The 20,038-nt window shown below is 26.0% G+C and overlaps 3 protein-coding genes across 4 annotated transcripts; 1 reads left to right on the top strand and 2 right to left on the bottom strand.

Moving 5' to 3' along the window:
* Window positions 1–653: 653 nt before the first annotated feature.
* Window positions 654–4,303, bottom strand: LOC112690446 (T-complex protein 1 subunit beta-like). Its single transcript, XM_025564461.1, has 6 exons — window positions 4,103–4,303; window positions 3,717–4,032; window positions 2,150–2,482; window positions 1,840–2,068; window positions 999–1,555; window positions 654–934 (listed from the first exon to the last, which is right to left on the bottom strand). Exons 1-6 carry the CDS (start codon window positions 4,103–4,105, stop codon window positions 762–764), a joined length of 1,611 nt encoding a protein of 536 aa, XP_025420246.1. The 5' UTR covers window positions 4,106–4,303; the 3' UTR covers window positions 654–761.
* Window positions 4,304–4,370: 67 nt separating this feature from the next.
* LOC112690445 lies at window positions 4,371–9,690 on the top strand. Of its 2 annotated transcripts, XM_025564459.1 has the most exons (9): window positions 4,371–4,680; window positions 5,356–5,446; window positions 5,504–5,744; window positions 6,470–6,769; window positions 6,842–7,057; window positions 7,556–8,668; window positions 8,765–8,957; window positions 9,029–9,294; window positions 9,498–9,690. In XM_025564459.1, the coding sequence occupies exons 1-9, from the start codon at window positions 4,620–4,622 to the stop codon at window positions 9,654–9,656; spliced, it is 2,640 nt and encodes an 879-aa protein (XP_025420244.1). In that variant the 5' UTR covers window positions 4,371–4,619; the 3' UTR covers window positions 9,657–9,690. The 2 variants fall into 2 exon arrangements, with proteins under 2 accessions (XP_025420244.1, XP_025420245.1); XM_025564460.1 differs by lacking the exons at window positions 4,371–4,680; window positions 5,356–5,446; window positions 5,504–5,744 and adding an exon at window positions 6,293–6,374.
* Window positions 9,691–10,124: 434 nt separating this feature from the next.
* On the bottom strand, window positions 10,125–13,508 carry LOC112690448 (52 kDa repressor of the inhibitor of the protein kinase-like). The gene is made up of 3 exons (XM_025564464.1): window positions 13,198–13,508; window positions 11,330–12,980; window positions 10,125–10,151 (listed from the first exon to the last, which is right to left on the bottom strand). Exons 1-3 carry the CDS (start codon window positions 13,506–13,508, stop codon window positions 10,125–10,127), a joined length of 1,989 nt encoding a protein of 662 aa, XP_025420249.1.
* Between the last annotated feature and the right edge of the window lie 6,530 nt (window positions 13,509–20,038).

Consider the following 20,038-nt stretch of genomic DNA (forward strand, 5'->3'; position numbering starts at 1 on the left):
TCAAGAAAACCCAATTGTAATAAGAAATATACCACTAGAAATGTGTTGTAATATAATCAAAAAATCGATTTCCTTGACTAATAATGTACAAAGAGGAATTAGGAATTATAATTAGAATTACACAGAGAAATAAAAGACCTATTGTTTGTATTTTTGTTAGATCCAAATAATTTGTTTATAAAAACAGATAAAATATTTTATGTACTTGTAAGTACAAGAGAAATTGAAGATATAAAAATTATAGTTTTAAATCAAGATGGAAATAAATATTATCAATTAATGTCTATCTTAGTTTAATAAACAAGTAATGAAATTAAAATATTTAAAAAAAATGACTTGTATACCTGTTACAATTTTAATTCCTTGTTGTTTATCATCAATTTTTTACCTTTATTTTATATATATTTTTATTTAAGTTTCTAAGATTTAGTTTATTCTACAATTAGTAAAAAATAATTTTAGTTTTTCTTGTATTTTGGTTACATTTTAAAAATGGGTAACTTTAATTTTAGTTAATTCTACAATTTAGTTAAGAATTTTAGTTTTTCTTATATTTGTGATAAGTTTGCTTTAGTTTCCCATTTACTACTTATAAAATACAAGTTATATAAATATAATAATGACATTTTTATTTTATAACACCGTAAAATTAATATTTAGTTTTTGTATTAAATTGATAAATGTATAAAAAAATGATTTTGAAAACAGTCAAACATGTAAAAAAAAAAGTGTAGCTTTTCTTTTTAAGTGGATAATTAGATTCAACAATGGCCATGGTCTTCAACTCGTTTTCTTGGTGCAGCTTTGATAATGCAGTCGACACGCAAAATCATTTCAGCAGCTTCAACAGCAGATATAAGAACCTGCTTCTTGACAACAAACGATTCAGTGATTCCAATCGCTTTCATACATCCCACTGTACCATGTTCTATATCTAAAATCAAAATAAATAGAATGTCAAATTTTTTTTAAACAAAATGGATTAAATGTTAATTTACCAAGACCCATGCTATTCTCTCCAAGAGCATGGCATGCTCTTAATTCATGTATCAAATCTGCTGAATCCAACCCAGCATTGTCAGCAATAGTAGTAGGAAGTGATTGTAAAGCTTTAGAAAAAGCTTCCATGGCCACAGCTTCTTTACCAGGTGTTATTGTTGCTTCAGCACTAACAGCATTAGCCATTAACATTTCACTACACCCACCACCATAGACAATGAAAGGCTCACGTATAGTAGAGGATAATACACATAAGGCATCATGTATGGAACGATCAGCTTCGTCAATAATCTGTTCAGTGGCACCGCGAATAACAATAGTACAGGCTTCACCAAGTGCCACACCAGAGAAACGTAACAATGTGTTTTCACCAATCATAATTTCTTCAATAAGTTTACATGTACCTAGCTTGACTTTAGCAGCTGAGTCAAAAGTCGACATAATTTCACCACCAGTGACCAAAGCTAAACGTTCAATTCCATCAAAATCAGCATGCTCAATAGCCATTATACCAGCATCAGCAAAAAGTTGTTCAGGATAGTTGTAGATCAGTTGTCTGAAATAGTAAAATAAGTTTTCAGAAATCATAAAAATTTATAGAAATAAATCAATAATTTAAAATATTTATTTTTATTTTTTAAATTAATAATAAACAGTAAAAATATTCATACAATTGTACATATGTCCAAAAAAATTTTAAATTAGTATTATTATAGTTAAAGATAGTTCTTGTTTGATTCGAATTAAGATTTTTGATAACTTTAAAATTTCTTAGTAGGTCTTAAGTTATAGTTATTTAAAAATTATTCAAGATTAGGAATTATAATATTTTCAAATTACCTATTTATGAATACATTGCATTCATGGGCTAGTATATGGTTAACTTTATCTTTCATTTTTTCTTTTTCAGCTAATTCTAGTTCTGCAACTTTAGCCATGGAGTCAACTTTGATACGAGATCCAAATATTTTAATTTTGTCTGTATCCATTGGTGTATTAGCAATTAATATTCGAGCATTTTCTACACGTTTTGGTTGATATTGACCAATCTTTTTATCAAGCAGAAAACCTATAAAAACATAAAAATTAATTAAGAATACCTAATAAAAATTAAGTTAAATTAAAAATGTACATAATATTTATTGTTTACCTTCATCCAAAAATGAATCTTCCAAACAACCACCTTTTAACTTTAAAATTTGTATAGCTGACAAATTTCCAGATCCTTTGAGACGTAAAATGGCATCTACAGACAGCTTAGCAAAATGTTCTTTATGTTGAGACAAAATTTTAGAACTCAAAGTAGTACGAGCAATATTTAGTAAGTCTTCACGGAATTGAGTTTCATTTTGACTATGATTTAATGAAGCAAGTTGAAGTGCATCATGTGCTATTTTTGTTGCTTTCCTCCACCCAGAAATAATTATCTGTGGATGAATTTTCTCATTAACTAATTTTTCAGCTTCACGTAATAATTCAGCAGCTAAATTATTCAACAGATTATAAACATAAATGTTAAATATTTAAAAAATATTATTATTTATAATAAATCTTAAGCTCAAATACCATAATAGTTAGTTACAACTTTATTAAATTGAGTAAATATAAATAATTAAAATATATTAATCTTTAGAGTCTAAAAAACTATTTATATTTGAATTTGCATTAATTATCAAGTAATTTATTAACTGTAAGATATTTAATTATCATAGTTATTCAAAAAAGTTTCAAAAAAAAAAAAAAATAGTGATAACAATATATCATGTCATAATTATTTTGAAATGCAATGAACATTGTGTTTAGTATAAAAAGTTTAAAAAAAAATATTATTTAAATAATTTTCTACTTATTCATATGTAGGTATAAATTAATGTATGAATACATGAGGCATTTTCTTTTTTTTTTTTATTAGCAAAACTGTGTAAGTCATCAACTAATTTTAATATTGCAAAAATTAGATTAATACTATTGAAAAAATGTAAGCATTTTATTAAATGTAATATTAATAGTAACTTGATTAGTGCAATCTTCAGAATAATTAATACCTAAGAACTATGTTAAATAAAACACCTTGTGTTTTAGATAGCTTAATATATGCAATAGATTCTAGATACAAAATTGTAAATACATATATGTATTATTTTAAAAACTTACCAATCGATGACAATAAAGTGTATTAAAATAGCTGATAAATTATTGTAAAACTTAGTAACACAACAAAGGTCATGATGACCATTATTGTTAATACAACTATTTAACTTATATTAATGTACAATATAGAGTACCTGAAGATGAATAAGAACGACAGATTGACAATAAATAATCTTTATCTGATCTAGTCACAGGCCTGGACATGAGTGCCGACTTAAATCATTAACAATCAATGAATATCAAAACTCAAAAGTGGTTTTAGTATGATCCAATATAAAAACCAATTACATTAATTAAGCTACAAACATTTTATGTTGATAGTTACCTAAAAATTATTTTGATAGAATAGTGTGAATTAAATAAACTAAGAGATTTTATGTTATTATTATTTAACTTATTAAATCATAATAAGTACTTATGATAGGCAGTATATTAAACAGTAACAATTTTCAAATAGGTAAAATACTCAACTATTGAAATGTTTGTAGGCATAAGTCACAGAAGGAAATACTCAAAATATATCCACAAATTACATAAATCAAAGAGCCAAATATATATATTCTCACCTAAAACTGTGACAGATGTAGTACCGTCACCAACCTCATCGTCCTGAACTTTGGACATGTCAACCAATATCTTAGCGGCCGGATTGTCCACGCCAATATTCTTCAAAATAGTCGCTCCGTCATTAGTCACTTCGATTTTTGAATCCATTGGACCGCGGCCCATCGATATGAGTATTTTGTCCATGCCTTTTGGGCCCATGGTACTTTTGACCAAGTCGCCGATGGCAATTGCACCTATAAAATTGGACATACGCGCATTTTCTCCTATGTCTTCTTCCGCCTCGTGTTTCAAAATGCGAAACGGATTCAACGAAACCTACGACAACAACAAAACGTTATTAGAATGCTTATCCGTATACCACATGCGCTGCGCTGCGCTGGCTCACCATTATTTTATTGTACTATTAAACAAAAAATACACAATATTGCATAGTTTGGAATGTTTGCATGAAAAAAAAAAATGTATATAATGACAATGACAAATCGGAATAAATCCCAAGCCTACACAGACTCAATGAAGTAAATGCACAAAATGGCCAACGGAATCTTTTCAAAATACTGGTGTGCCAGTTGAACCAAACGACCGTACGACTAAACGACTCAAATGATAAGCGTCTCCATGACAAAGATTTAACAATATTTCAGAGTCCGTATTATCAGTTGTTATCAATTAGTTGTCCCGTCGTTACAAAAATGAGACAACTAAAATACATTTAATGTTGGAGTGGCTTACATTTTTATTTTTATTATTTTTTCTTACATTTTACAATTAAGAGATCAAAGTATATGCAAAGCAATAGTATTGAACACAATTTGGTTATTTGATTTGCTTCCGTTACAGATATTTTATTTCATACCAATTTTTCTTACCGTTTGTCTGTTGACGTACTAGTTCTTTGTGTAATGGATGACATTAAAAATATTATCAATTTGATGTCAAAAATCACTTCGATCATTGACCCTGGTGAGCTATGTTAGATCAATATTGTCCTATTGTTAGATATAATCTAATCCTACTAATCTTTGTAGGCTTGAGTAAAAATGCTTTAAAATATATTTTATATATTTTATTTGTAAAATATCATAAGACCCTTAGTTGTAAAATGTAAGTGCATATTTCATCAATTTTTAGTAATTTATTCTCTTTTAAATTTGTAACTGTTTTAAGGTCCTTATTTTATTTAATTCCATCATTATTAAAAATGCTAAGCTCAACCACTTTTAAGTACTGCTAATGTAAATAAATAGCCATCTGTACCATATGTTTGTGTTTAGGACAATTCAAATCAGTGGTGGTAGTATAAAATAAAAAACTATTCAGTGTGAATAACTTTTGGTTTTATTAAAACTATTTAAAATGGATTTTTCGAATGAATACTTAACATTAGTTATTTAATATATACTAATTTTATATCATGGAATTATTCCAATTTACATCTAAGTATTAATGATTTCGAAAGATATCTGATACAAAAATAATGCTTATATTTACTATAAATATATATACATACAATATTCATTTGATATAATATTTTTAGTCATTTTTAGTTTAAGTATAACATAAATTACTAGACATTTTTTTTATTATAAAATAAAATGTTTCATGTTTATTTTATTTTTAATCTATAAATACTTTTAGGTGATGCGTCGTTTGAAAATAACTTAAAATGTGTTTTAGAACTTGATCAGTCTTTGGGATATTCTAATGAATATGCCAATCAAAGTACTAGGTAATATAGATATTTATTTTAATTGCTTACATGTTAATATAGTATTTTGATTTTCAGATTTTCTTATGTTATGAAAACAATTGAATTATTGACTCGGTTAAAAGACTGTCTGTTATTGCATCCTAATGATCACATTGGTGAAATTTTAAGTGTCAGTCAATGTGCTACTGTATCAAAATGCATAAATTCTGTAATATCTTTTGGATTGATTCCATGTCTTATTCCAAGTGTATGGAAATCATTTAATTATAAAAATAAACGGATTATTGAATTTACTGAAGAAATTTCCCCAAATACGGTAATGAATAAAATTGTATACTATCATTTATCTATAAAGGGAAATATATTTAATATAGAAGTAAAATATGGAATTTTATCTATGAGTATATTTATTTTAATATAGTATAATATGATTTAAATTTCTTTCATTTTAAATATATTTACTATTCAATTGTAATAGTTTTATAAATCATTTTTTGGTCTGCAATTCTATGATTTAGAGTATTTTTTTATTTTATTAATTTTTTTTCATAGATCTTATACTAATATACGGAGCATGGGCTAAATTCTAGCGGTCAGACGTGAATGTGCTATTCTACTATTACTCAATTACTACGCACACGCGCAATAAAATTTCAGATTCAGGGATTGCTTGTTGCGTTTTAAAAATTATTTTATCATTATATTATACATTTATAATTAGGTAGAAACACAATCTTTTTTATTATAGGGTTATTTTTTTAGGTACTAAGTTTACGGGATTATTAATTAGGCAAACTGATTTTTAAATGTTTTAATAATAATATACTGTATAAATATGAGAATAAACATATTTTATGTCGTCAGAAATAACAACACTGCTATGAGAATAGTCGTGACCGCACCACCCAACCCTGCCAACCAGTGATGCTCCATCAATTAGTATAAGGTCTATGCTTCTTTTAGTATAAGTATATTATAATCATTGAAGTAAAGAGTTTTAAATCCTAAAAAATATTTTAACTATTAATTTATCTATTTCAGAAATATAAAGAATTAAAATTTAATGTGAATTCATTGTTTGCATTAATGAAAGATCCAACATTTAAGAAATTGATTATTGTGGAACACTCTGATGTTTTACTAGCAGGATTATGTCAGTTATGTTTGTTACCCATTGCAAAACCAGGTACAAAAATTGCTAAAGAAAGTGCTATAGATGAATTGAAATACGAACAGTTGATAAAAGAACAGAATACATTTAAGAATATTCTCATAGAAAAAATTTTATTGGATAAAGATCCTTTTTTTATTCGAGAAGTTATATTTGTAATTGGTCTTAAGGTATTTAATATTAAACATTTTTTTTCATTATTTCAAGATTTAAATTTAATATGGAAATCAAATTATTTTTAGAAAATTCAAAAACATTTGAAACTTGGTCTTGAAGAACTGTTTTCTGATTTATTGATACATGATGATGGAATTCAAACATTTTTGAGAATTGCTTGTGATCATGTTGCAGAAACATCTCAAAATTTAGACGGCATAGGTCTTCATGAATGGTCAAATTTAATTCATAGTTATTATACTAAATCCAATTTAAAGTATAAAAAATATATTGTTCCTCAGGTAATAATAAATGATAACATAGCTTTTCTTATTTCACTATTAATTAAATGTTAAAATTAATTACTATATTTATGTTAACTATGATAAAATGTTAATATATGTATAAAAACCTTTGCTTTTGTGTAATAAAAGTCCTAAATTACTATTGGAAATTTTCTTATTTTAAATATAAATTTTAAAATAATATTCAAGCAACTATTTATCCAATTTTTGATACTGACCATTATTAAAAACGTATTAAACAAATTTTTTAATATATAATGGCCATCCAAATTTACTTGTAAACATTGTTTATTAAAATTAACTTTAACTCATACTATAAAATGTCAAATATTCTTTTGATAAAACATACATTAATTATGCATAAAATAATTTTTGTTAAATTTTAGTTTTTATTTAATTTAAATGGCATATTGTTAAACATAATTATTAAGTTATTCATTATTTTATAAATTTTTTTTAAATTTGTGTATCCTAAATTTTTTTAATATGTTTTAGATATGGAATTTGTTAAGATCCAATGCAAAAGTTCATCAATATAAATTTCGTAGCATCGGTGTTTTCTGTGTTCATCTTATGTTCTCAGAAAATTATAACGATTTTTTAGAATATTATTTAAATCCAATAGAACAATTAATAAAAAGAAGTAGACTTCAAATGACTGAAATATTTGCAGAACTGTCAACATCTATTGAAGATTTATATACACTTTTTTACCAATTCAGAGATGCCATGTGGTCTTTAAACCCAAAATTATTAGTAAATGTTGCTCCAACTATTTATAATTTATATACAGCTACCGCTTCTGGTGTATATCATTTAAAATCTAAATTAGAAGACTTAGTCTTCTTAATATTGACTAATTTTTCAGATAGTAAAGATCATTTAAAACTAATAATATTTTCAAGGTACTTAATTGATGCTATCTATGATGATGATGGAAATATTAGTATCAAATGTACTCATAATGAACATCAATTAAATTTAGAAAGCCAAGTAAATGTTGTTATAGATTTGATTGACAGACGTTTTGATTTAAAATCAATGAAATTTATGTTTGTTACTTTATTAGACATGTACATAGATACAGCATCAGATGAATATACCATTATGGAAAAATTGTTTATTATTAAAGCTATTATTCACTTGATTGAAAAAAATGATGTACAGAATTCAATATCAAAAGATCCTGAAAATGTTTTAAATTTGATCAAGTCATTATTACAAAATATTCATGAAGATAACTCAGTTGATTTCGAATTTTTAACCATCATAATAATGGTCCTTGGTAGTGTTTTAGAAAATATTGATCAAACATTTATCTATCAGCTAGACTTCTTCTCAGATTATTTACCAAAACTTTCCGAAAACATTGATGATACAGTTCTTAAAGATATGTTGCTGGAAATTTGCCAAAAAATTAAAAGGATTAAAAATTCTTGTATAAAAGAGCCAATTAGTGATCAACGTACAATTGATGATGTATTGAACGACACTAGGGACCCATTATTGCCTTGTAGAGCTCATGCATTGATGGAATTAAAAAAAATGATAGAATCTGGTGATGAGACGGTTCTTGCTAAGAAATCAATCATTTTAATTGTAATTCAGGTATATATTGTTTATTATAAAAAAGTAATGTTAATAATCTTGCAAAACTAGTAAGCTGAAATATATTAAAATTATACAATATAATATTACATTTAGGAAAATTTGAAAAATGTTGATTCATATATATATTTAAGTGCTATATTCACATTGTCATCATTGTGTTCATATTACCCAGATGATATAATGCCGATACTTTGTGAAGTGTATGTCAATCCAACAATTTGCCACCATTCATCTGAAACCAGATTAAAAATTGGTGAAGTTTTAATGAAAACAGTAAAATTTTTAAGTATGTATGAATAGTGAAGAATAAATGAAAATTTTCTTAAAATATTAAAAAAATTATGTTTTGTTCATTAGATGAAACTATACCTTGGCATAAAAACCGGTTAATAAACACTTTTATGGCTGGTGTCAGGGATGAAGATCATTTACTCAGAGCGTCAAGTCTATCTAATTTAGCTGACGTTTGTCGATTGTTACGTTACAAATTAGGATCAATTGTCGCTGAAATTGTTAAATGTGTGGATTATGTATTAAATTTTGATCTAGCAGTTGAACCCCGTAGAGCGGCTGTTTTATTATTTCAGATGATCATTGAAGGGTGTAGCTTAGAACTACTTGAAGTAAATAATATTATAAACTGTTAAAATTAAATAAATAGATTTATTTTAAATTATATAGAATCAACAACTTAACAGAATGTAATTTTGAAGTAAAATTATTTCCAATCTTTTTCTTTTTTCCTTTTTCTTTATAATTCCATCATAAAAATTCACATACTTTGAAGAAATATCAGACATTGACTAAATATTTTTCATACTTACAGATTTGTGAAGGCAGTATAAAAGATATTTATCATATATTGAAACACCAATATCAGTGCAGTAAGGATGAAACCACCAAATTACATGCTCAGATAGCAATTGAGAGATTAAACGATGTAATGAAAGCATTATTTTTAAACGACAAAAATATTTTAAAATAAAGACTGAATATATATATATATATATATTCAGTCTATATACATATCTTCATATTAACTGTGTTATATTATACTAAATAAAATATTTAGTTAAAGAAACAATTCTTTTTTTTTTTTATACTTCCTTGTGATTAGTTATGATTAATTATATACTGATGATCATTATAGACATGGCTTGAATATGTTATTTACTGTTTTAATAAGATGTAATCAATGGATACTATGTGATTAAAAATAAATGTACAGGTACAAAGAACATCATAAATGTTATCATGTCACACGATAGTATAAGAATATAATTTATACATTTTAACAAGCCTGGGCATAAATAAATTAAAAAGTTAAAGTTAAGTTAAATACCAAGTTAATTTTAACTCTTTAACTTATTTTAATTGATATAAACTTAATAAATAACTAGTTACTTATAATTAAATTCAAGTTAAGCTATTTTTTAATAATTAAATTATAAAATTATAATTGATGTTGCATAGCCATTTCCTAGATTAGGAAATTAGAAATATAGTTAAATTTAACTAGAATTCCTCAAGAAAATAACTTAATTATTTACATTTATCAATAGCCATAATATGACTATGTTTTAGCCAATAGTTATATATTATAATATATCGGAGTATCATATATATATATAAAGATATACTATACCATACTGCAGCATATGGGTATATTGTAATAATAATTAAAAAAATAACAGGGATGAAAAACGTTTTCAATTTTTTCGTTTTCGTTTTTGTTTATTGATTTAAAAAAATATTGTTTTTGTTTAACGTTTTTAAAAACATTATTTTTCAATATCGTTTTTGATAATTTTTATATATATAATATATTCTTATAACTTATAACTCATAACTTTTAACTTTTATGTTATAAGAGTAACGCGCAATATAGAAATGCACTTCAAAGTTAAAAATTAAAATGAATTATCCTTAATATTTAAATTTTAAAAGTGCATTGGTTAAGATTAAAAACCAAAAAGTATAGACTTAAGTCTTACAGATTAAAGTGAAACACTATTTCAGATTTCTAGAGTAAATAATAAAAATAATCCAGAACTCAGAAAATTAACATATAATTGTAAAATATTAAATAAAATAAAAATATAAAATACATCTAAGAATCAAAATAAAAAATTTGCACTTGCACATTGAGCAAAAACAATAAATACTAAATACTAGTAAATATTACGTACCTACTAAGTACAAAATAAAGATAAACACTAATAAAAATAAAATAAAACAAGCTGATTTTTATTTAATAAATATTAATAATATTAATAAAGCCTTTTATAGATTACTCATGGCCGTATCCAGCCATTATTTTTGGGGGGGGTTTTCAATTTAAGATGAAACTAGAACATGATTTTTAGAATTTTAACCAATTCAAACCATATTAGTTTTTAGGTTTAAAAATGTACTTATATTATTCACCATATTATATAATATACATTCTGCTTTAATACTTACTACTCGTAAGGTATTTCAATTGACAACCACATTTTACATGTAAATATTTTTATAGTTATATAATTATAATTAGAGTAAGTATATTTAATAATTATTAAAACATGTAACTTACATTTTTTAATTTGACAATTTATAGGATTATTAATTTTAAAGTAACATTATTTTTCTAGATGATTTTGAAAACTGAGTAAGTACCTCTTCTGGATCAACATTGATGTCCCGGTGAACTGACATTAAAGCCAATCCATTGAGGCGTGTTTCACTAGTCGAATTTCTGAGATACGTTTTCAATCTTTTTAAAGATGAAAATGTTCTTTCTGGTGTCGCTGTTGACATAGGCATAGTAACTAAGACTTGTAGAAGTTTCCTTATGTTAGGAAATAAAAGAGGGTTACAATTGTCAAGTCCTGCAATTGCTGTTTTTGGGCGAGATCCTTCTTTTAGCCACTTTGTCTTCCATATTGCAAATTCAGCTTTGAAAGCATTAGGCTCAATCAATATCTGAGAATAAAAGTTTACACAGTCGTTTATTTCTTCATTGGTAGCGATTATACATTTACTTGGAATGATTTGTTGTAATGAACTTATTAAAGATTTGTGTTTCTGAAATCTATCACAAAGCTGTGATCTGATATAGTCGAGAAATGGCAAAAAAATATTAAAATTGTAATACTCTTCAGAGCTATGAGAGGGCACATTACTACGGTGTGTTTGTTTATTAGCGATACGAGGCAAAACAATGTCTTCTTTATTTTTATTCAACATGATGGCAACAACAGAAAACAGGTCTGAAAAATGTTGTTTGTTATTTTCTCTCATTTCGTCTAATACGGCTAACACATCATCAACATGATTGCATGCTTCGACTAAATCAGCATTAATTGTCTGTAGCTGTTTACACAATGTCAATGTATACGAAAAAATATTTTCAATTATTACGAGAGGTATAACAAATTTAGCGTCTTTAATTGTACTTAATAACTGACAAGACTTTTGAGCAGTTTCTTTATTTATTGATGACTCCAATTTTTCCAATGCAACAATAATAGCGGGATATAGTTCTTTGAACCGCATGACACTTTCATGCTTATAAACCCAACGAGTTTCACATAATGCAACTAATGTGGTATGCCTTGTCTCTGAAAGAGTTTCGATAATAGTTGTTCTCAATAATTCACTTCTTTGAGCCGATGAGCGAAAAAATGTTCCAACAGTTTGAATGGTGCTAATACAGTTTCTTATTGAGGGCAATGAACAGGCGTTGGCCAACGCTAGATTGAGCGAGTGAGCACTGCAATGTACATAAAGTGCCATGGGAAAATCTTTTTTTATGTATTCTTGAGCACCATGTAAATATCCACTCATGGCAGAGGCTCCATCGTAACCTTGTCCAACTAAAAATTGACAATGTATACTGTTCTTCTGTAAACACCCCATTATCAAAGTTGCTAGTCCTTTTCCACTAAGATCAACAGCCGGTGTAAATTCTAAAAAATCTTCTCGGATTTTTTTATCTTTTTGGTCATAATAACGCAAACATACAGACATTTGTTCAATTCTTCCAATATCTGTAGTTTCGTCCGCTAACACAGAAAAGCACTCGGCAGCATTTACTCTTTGGACAATTTTTGACTTGATTATTTCACCACAAATAGAAATTATGTCATTTTGAATACCAGGACTAGTATATAAAGAATTTCTTGGACCATTTTTCAAATGTTCTCCTAGCGTAGTGTCACCTGAATCTACACGAAACCGTAAAAGAGCTCTAAAATTTCCGTCATTAAAATCATTTATGTTCATTACATTTCCATAATCGTTTGATCCACGAAAAGCAATTTCTTGCCTACTACAAAGAATTATGGTTTTTATAATAGAAAGTAAAATTTTTCTATTTTGTTCAATCTGTCTAGAACGTTCAATACTGAGTTGTTCAGTTATATTTTTAGATATTCCTTCATTCACTTTTAAAAAACTATCAGATTTCTCGACACACAATTTGTGATAAGATGTGGTAGCATGTAATTGAAAGTCTTGCAAAGCATTTTTTCCAATTAGTATACTCTTTAGAAACAAGTGCACCTAATTTTTGATGACTACCATTACCTCCTTTTTCTCGAGCAAACAAAACACATAGTCTACAAAATGCTCCTTCAAATAATTGTGAATAACTAAGCCATGGAAATCGTTTTATCCAAGATAATTGAAATCGTAAATTTCTTTTGGTTTTTACAGGGAAAATATATGTTGAAGAAGGAACCCACGGAGTTTTTAAGAGTTCCTCTTTTTTTAAATCGTTAATTTCTAAATTATGGACATAATTACCAATATCATTTACTCCAACTATGGGTGTTTTAGTAAAATTATTGGACATGGTAGAAACAGAAGGAGTATAATTGCTATGCATTGAAGTAAGGTTGTGAATATCAGTACTATTTTTGCTAACTGAGGGAAGTTCTTCTAAGTAAGCTTGTTCAATAGAAACATCTTTATTCGAATAATTAATATTAGTAGGTTCAACTGGTTGAAATTCAGAATTTGGATTGTTTGTCTTATCTTTTTTTTATTTGTGTAAATGCAGTGATGTCCAATTGTCTTTGAACTCGTTTCATTTTCGGTATTTAATTTTTGTGTATTAATTCTAAAAATAAACATATTGTGCATAAGTGAGAATTCGCCCGTGTTTATAGATATTTTGGAGCTGTTATAACTAAAAATTTTATTTAGGAAATATCTATTTAAAATGTTTAAAATCAACCTAAATGCCACTTAAATTGTATATTGATGAATAAGATAAATGAAGACATTTTATAAAAGTAATTTTTTTGTGACATTAATTTTCTTACACGAAAAATTACAATAATTACAAGATGTGCTACATAATATTATACATATCAAAATAAAATAAATAAATAAAATAAAAGATTAAAATAAATAGGATTCATAAATGATAATATGTATAATTAAAGTTGGGCGTTAATGCATAACTTGCACACTGAATAAACACCACTGATATCTATAATATAGAGACTATGCAGGTACATAATTACATTAACTGTCCAACATATAAACTGGTATAAAATAAATGAGCTATGATATTTTATAAATAATATAACTCTAAAACTATTAAATAAAAAATGGTAGTAAATATACTTACGGAATTCAGATCAATAGAAACGTTTAACAGCAATGTTTACGGCGCATCGCCATGGTGTGTTGTATGACGAGAATCCAAAAGAAAAATGATTCGGTAATCGGTTATCCGAATTAGTTCTATTCGAGTTGAAATTAAACATCGACGATTATTCTAATAAGGTATGTACACTATCAAAATTTGAAGAATACTAAAAATAACTACGTAAATACTCTGGTGCGTCCATATGAACAGCCAAAGCTATGGGCAGGCGACAACGATAACGTCAGTCGTGATCTTATCTCATTGTATACATAGTTTTACCCGTCGTAAAGCAGTGCACTGTTTTAGATTCAATTTTTGCGCGTAGACATTCTCGTAGACAATTCTATTTTATTTACACAATAATAATACGTCTGGGATAATAATTTACCTTATGTGCGACTTAGACGATTGATTAAGAAACACTTTTCTATTGAATTTCAATTGAATACAGAAAAAAAACATCAAGTGAATAGGCAAAAAAAAAATGTTGAACAAATTTTGGGGGGGGTTTGAACCCGGAAAACCCTCCCCCCTGAATACGGCCATGAGATTACTCTATGAACAATGACCATCATGATGAAAGATAATAGAATTTTACCGCTACAACTGCAATGTGTGTGTGTGTGTGTGGCCTGCAATAATAATCGTTCTATGCTATTTATATATTTTATTGTCAATAATATTATCAGAATTATCAGTTTTTCCGTTTACGATAACAGATTTTTTTTTTCGTGGTATAAATAATTACATAATGTATAATACTCTATTTCCGTTTTACGTTTTTGTTTTCGTATTTTGTTTTGTTTTGTTTTCGTTTTATTAATTGTTTTCGTTTTTATTTTTTTTTCGTTTTCGATTTAATAATTGTTTTCACTTTTCATTTTTTTCCGTTTAATAACGTTTTTTAAAAATGTTTTCCATCCCTGAAAAATACTAATAACTAATATGTAATATGATATTATATTATTATATTCATATAGATACAAATCACAAATGTTCAATTCTCAGGAATATATTGTAAAATATTTTTGTGATAAATAAGTTATTTTTAAATTAAAACCAATTGGATTATGCTCAGGTATATTTATAATTCAAATGTTTATATTGTCAGTAGACAAAATAGTCATAGTCTACATAGGTTTACTTTTAGTTCCTTGAAAAAATATTCAAAATTTAAAATTAAGTGCATTTTTAAATATCATGTTATTTTTGTTTAATAATTTAAAAATAAATTATAATATCTATCTATCTGTATTAATTAATCAAAATACAGTCGAATTAAATTTATTAGAACACATCGGTTGCGTGTTATTTTGTCCCAATAATCCGAAATACAAAAAATACATTTGTTGAAAAACTCATTTTTTCTAATATTTTTATCATCACAAAGTACAAAATTTTATAAAAAATTATTTAAAACATGAAATGCAAAGAAGATATTTTGAGTTTAGCCAAATTTCTTTTAAATCATTCATTTCTGCATCTGAATTATCTGTTAAAAATATTGTAGGAACATTTTTCCTTCCAAACGCATTCTGTACATTATGTTTAACCAACAGAAATCCAGCTTTAAATGATTCTTCGCTTTGACATTGTGTTATAAAAAAAAAAAAAATGGTACAGTACCAACTACAAACGGTGTTAGTAAAAGAGTGATACAGTGGTTTTCTGGATCACAAAAAATAGTAGAATCGACAAAAACTTGATCTTTAGCAGATAGTAAATCATGAGCTCTCATCAAAATTGGTGTAAGTATGAGTACTGCAAAAGGGTTATCTTGAATAAAAATAAACACTCCATTTTCATAAAATGTTTCTTTTTTTTCAGTTTCTAAAACACCAATACCATAATAAAAATTAATTAAGTAAATAAAAAAATTTAATTAAATTATATAAACTAAATTGTATTAGTATAAGTAAACTTTGAAATATTGAAACGTAAGCCCATTAACTTGAGATTCTTTTTGTAAAAATTAACAATTATGCTTTCGAGTTGTTAGTCTATAAAGTTAGATTATTACAAAATTATGTTTTCAACTTTTTTAATTTTTGTCACAGGAGTACTACTTATTTTATAAAGTAGGTATTATTTTATAAATTTTAAGCCCATTTAAAAATGTGAGTTGGCTTTTCCATATAATGAATAGGTTGTTCTTACTAAATATTATGCATTTACAGAAAGTGAACTTAAAATAGATACCACAATTTAGAAAACAAAACCTTTCTAATCATACTTATTTATGTAATTAAAATTAGAAATAATTAGTTGATAAAATTGTTCTATTCATTTTTAACAAAGTATATAGGAATAATTTGAATAAATAAATAATCAAATAAAATAAAAATAAAAATTAAATAAATTAATAATAGTACTTAATTAATGAATGCAATATCATAATGGTAAAGTTGATTGAATTTTCAGTTTATCTATTTCATCAATCTATAATTATTATAATATATGTTAGAATATGTATGTGAATCAGTGATAATATTAATTATTATATTAATTCAATATAATAATAATAATAATACACAAATATTTCATCACATTCTGAGTGAAGCGAAAGACATTATGGTTTTATAATGATGTTTGTATTTTATTTTTTTTTAACATTTTTTCATATAGAAATACTGGTCCAAAAGTTTTTTCTAGGAACTTATTAGATCTTAAATTAGCATGTGGTGGTTTTTTAATTAGGTCATTTTTTTAAATCTTAATAGTTTTTTCAAGCGTGAGGAAAAAACTGTCCTGAAACGGTAAAAATACGCTATAAATAAGAATTTCACTTTTCAGATTTTAGTTATTTAGTCATAATTCTAAAAGTAATGTGGCTAAAAACTTGAAACTCTTACCCTGTAGTAAAGATATTTTTTTTTCGTATTTGATAAAACTTTCAAAAAAACGATTTTGTTTTAAATAAAAATTTTTAAAAATACCTTATTTTTTGAAAGTCTTTATGTAATACAATTTTTATTTTTGGATATTAAGTGAAAATGTAATATCACCTTACTCATACACGAGAACTTATTTACCGATACTGAAAAAATGTTAAAAATCGTTGGTTTAAAATTTATTTCATAAGCGTTTAAGTAAATTATTATACTAAAGATTTTTACGGATTTTATTGTTTTTACATCAATTTTTAACATTAAATATTCAATAAAAAAAAATTGGTCTATCCAATCATAATGAAACTTTGAATACGGATAAATATTTGGTTAAAAAAAAATGTAATAAAATTGTAAAAAATAAAATGTTAAACAGGTTGATTAAAAAAAAGAACCTACCGATAATTAGACTACAAATGGTAAAATATACTTATAAATGGTTGATTTTTATACTGAATCTTTACTCAGAAGCATTTCGATAAAGAAATGACTTATAATTTCTTTAAAACTCAGTATACTTACTACTAAGCTAACCACTCGTTCCGGTGTCCTGGCCGATCATTCAGTTTATCCCGGTTAATAGAAGCGAAGAAAATAACATTTAACTATATTATTTAATGATAAAAAATTGAATAATATTGTACATTATATTATTATATTATGGTAATCTAATCGGTACGATTATATACAATAATTATGTGTTTTTGTATTAGCCAATAAATATTTAAATTACGAGTACTAAATTATATACTTATTTTGTTTTCATATAAAAAAAAAAAAAAAAAAAATCATCCAATATGATGGTTAGGTTTAGGTTTAGAGATTTTAAAATCTGGCAACCCTATCTATTACTATTATCCAGTTCGAGGACCGAAAAGATGAAGGATGAACTTCCGCCACCATTCTTCAAATAATAAATTTATATATTTCTACAATAAAATTATTTTTTTCTATGCATAATAAGTAATGAGTATTTAAATATAAATTAATATTAAATTGGGGGGGAGGGGTGCTAATTTCGAAAATAGGGGTGCCAAGCACACCCAAGTCCTCCAAATGGCGCTTATAAGCCAAATATTTTAGATCAATGAAAATACCGTATTTCTCTATTGATTTCATTTGATGTGCGGAATGTTAATATGCATCCGTACATACTATAATCAATGCTCGACTTGGAAAAATTAAAAAAGGAGGACTCTATTTACTTTAAAAAAAAAGAGCGTCTCCAAAACTTGTTAAGCGTTATAATTATAACATAATAATAATAGGGGGACGCTAACATTTCTGAAAATTAGATGGGGTACTCCGTCCCCTTGCATTTCCCCTCAAGTCGAGCACTGACTATAATATATGAGTGTTGGGTGGCGAGCACAAATTCGTTGTTCCCTGATGGCCCGATCAACAGTACTAGATTTCCTCCACTTTTCGACATGAATTAATTTGACGTTGTCCGACACAATCGGATTGTATCCCGATTCTATTTTTATAACGATTTACGAGATTTTGTCGGTCTTATCGTCTTCATATTTTTATCGTCGACCGTCTTCTGTGATACAGAATAAACACTAATTATTTTATCATATAGGTATTATAGGTACAAGATAATAATTAATCATTTTTTGTTCATTCTTTATTATTTGTTTATTTAATTTAACGTTTTGCATTGTCATTTGTTAGTGCGCTTTTTTATACGTATATAAAATAAGTATTTACTATTTAGCATATGGTGTATAGTGTATAGTTAATATTTACAATACCTAATTTATTAAATATTTTTATTATTTTTATTCATGGGCATATATGTTACGGTCGAATATTTACTGAGTATCAACTTTTCAAGTTTACCTCTTGAGAAAAAATTTTGAAATTTAAAAGGGCCAATGCCAAATATAAATATACCTAATACAAATTACAAAATCTAGATAATTTAAAAGAAGTTTTAATAAATATGTTTATTCAAAACCTGATTGGTTATAATATAATATAATATAATAATATATAATATAATATATTATAATATGATGGTTGTTCTAAAACGAACCGTTGTTTGGCGGTCGTCAAAACCGCACAATTACCGTTCATAACTGCACATCTTACATCGTTCGATACCGCTCATATTTATTGTATTGTTAAAAAGTGAAATTTTAAAAGTTGATTGTTCAAAACTGCACACATTTGATTGACAGTTAAAAATTAAACATATTTTATTGATATTAAAAAAACAATTTAAAAATAATAAATGTCAGTATAATTAATGTTTTTTAGATTATCAATCAAGCTAATTTCGTTGAAACGATCATATACTTTTAAAATAGATTTTTCTTTCTTCCTGCATACTTTGCGTATGCGGTTCACGTTGCCGTTTCGTATGAGTCGAAATTTGGTTTCAGTAATTATCTGTTGTTGTTTTAACACATCTATCTAGAAGAAAAAGAAAAGAAAAAATAAATTAATAATAACTTAAAATATATTAATTATTTTAAATTCATATTTTTACCGAATGAAATATATAGGTGATAGGATGTGGAACATAAAATTTAAACCTAAGTTAATTACGGTAATACGGTAATATTATTTTAGATAAATGTATACGTTATTGATATATTTTAATGTGTGCGGTAATGAACGGTTAAATTTGTCGAAAATATGCTGTATTAAGATATAAAAGTGTGTAGTTTTGAACGACAATACTTTTTTGAAGGTGTGCGGTTATGAATGCACCAGTTTTTATAATACTAATTTTTAATATTTTACTGTATATACAATAATTTACGTAATTTATATCCATTATTATTATTATTATTATTATTTTTTTTTTTTACGAGTATATGACACGAA

The sequence above is a fragment of the Sipha flava genome, unplaced genomic scaffold (assembly GCF_003268045.1).
Source record: "Sipha flava isolate LNK unplaced genomic scaffold, YSA_version1 50471_pilon_pilon, whole genome shotgun sequence".
NCBI classification, from domain to species: domain Eukaryota; kingdom Metazoa; phylum Arthropoda; class Insecta; order Hemiptera; family Aphididae; genus Sipha; species Sipha flava.

Bases quoted from the DNA above. Each gene is read 5' to 3' on its own strand.
- LOC112690446 (XM_025564461.1), bottom strand. The intron at 2,483-3,716 runs GTGAGAATATAT...TGAATAATTTAG, and splicing joins TACATCTGTCACAGTTTTAG to CTGCTGAATTATTACGTGAA. The intron at 1,556-1,839 runs GTAATTTGAAAA...TTACTATTTCAG, and splicing joins TGCAATGTATTCATAAATAG to ACAACTGATCTACAACTATC.
- LOC112690445 (XM_025564459.1), top strand. From the start codon at position 4,620: ATGGATGACATTAAAAATATTATCAATTTGATGTCAAAAATCACTTCG. The intron at 5,447-5,503 runs GTAATATAGATA...TTTGATTTTCAG, and splicing joins TATGCCAATCAAAGTACTAG to ATTTTCTTATGTTATGAAAA. The intron at 9,295-9,497 runs GTAAATAATATT...TCATACTTACAG, and splicing joins GTAGCTTAGAACTACTTGAA to ATTTGTGAAGGCAGTATAAA.
- LOC112690448 (XM_025564464.1), bottom strand. From the start codon at position 13,508: ATGTCCAATAATTTTACTAAAACACCCATAGTTGGAGTAAATGATATT. The intron at 12,981-13,197 runs GTATACTAATTG...TCTTTGTAGTAG, and splicing joins GGTGCACTTGTTTCTAAAGA to GCAAGAAATTGCTTTTCGTG. The intron at 10,152-11,329 runs GTACTTACTCAG...TTCCTAATCTAG, and splicing joins TCAATGTTGATCCAGAAGAG to GAAATGGCTATGCAACATCA.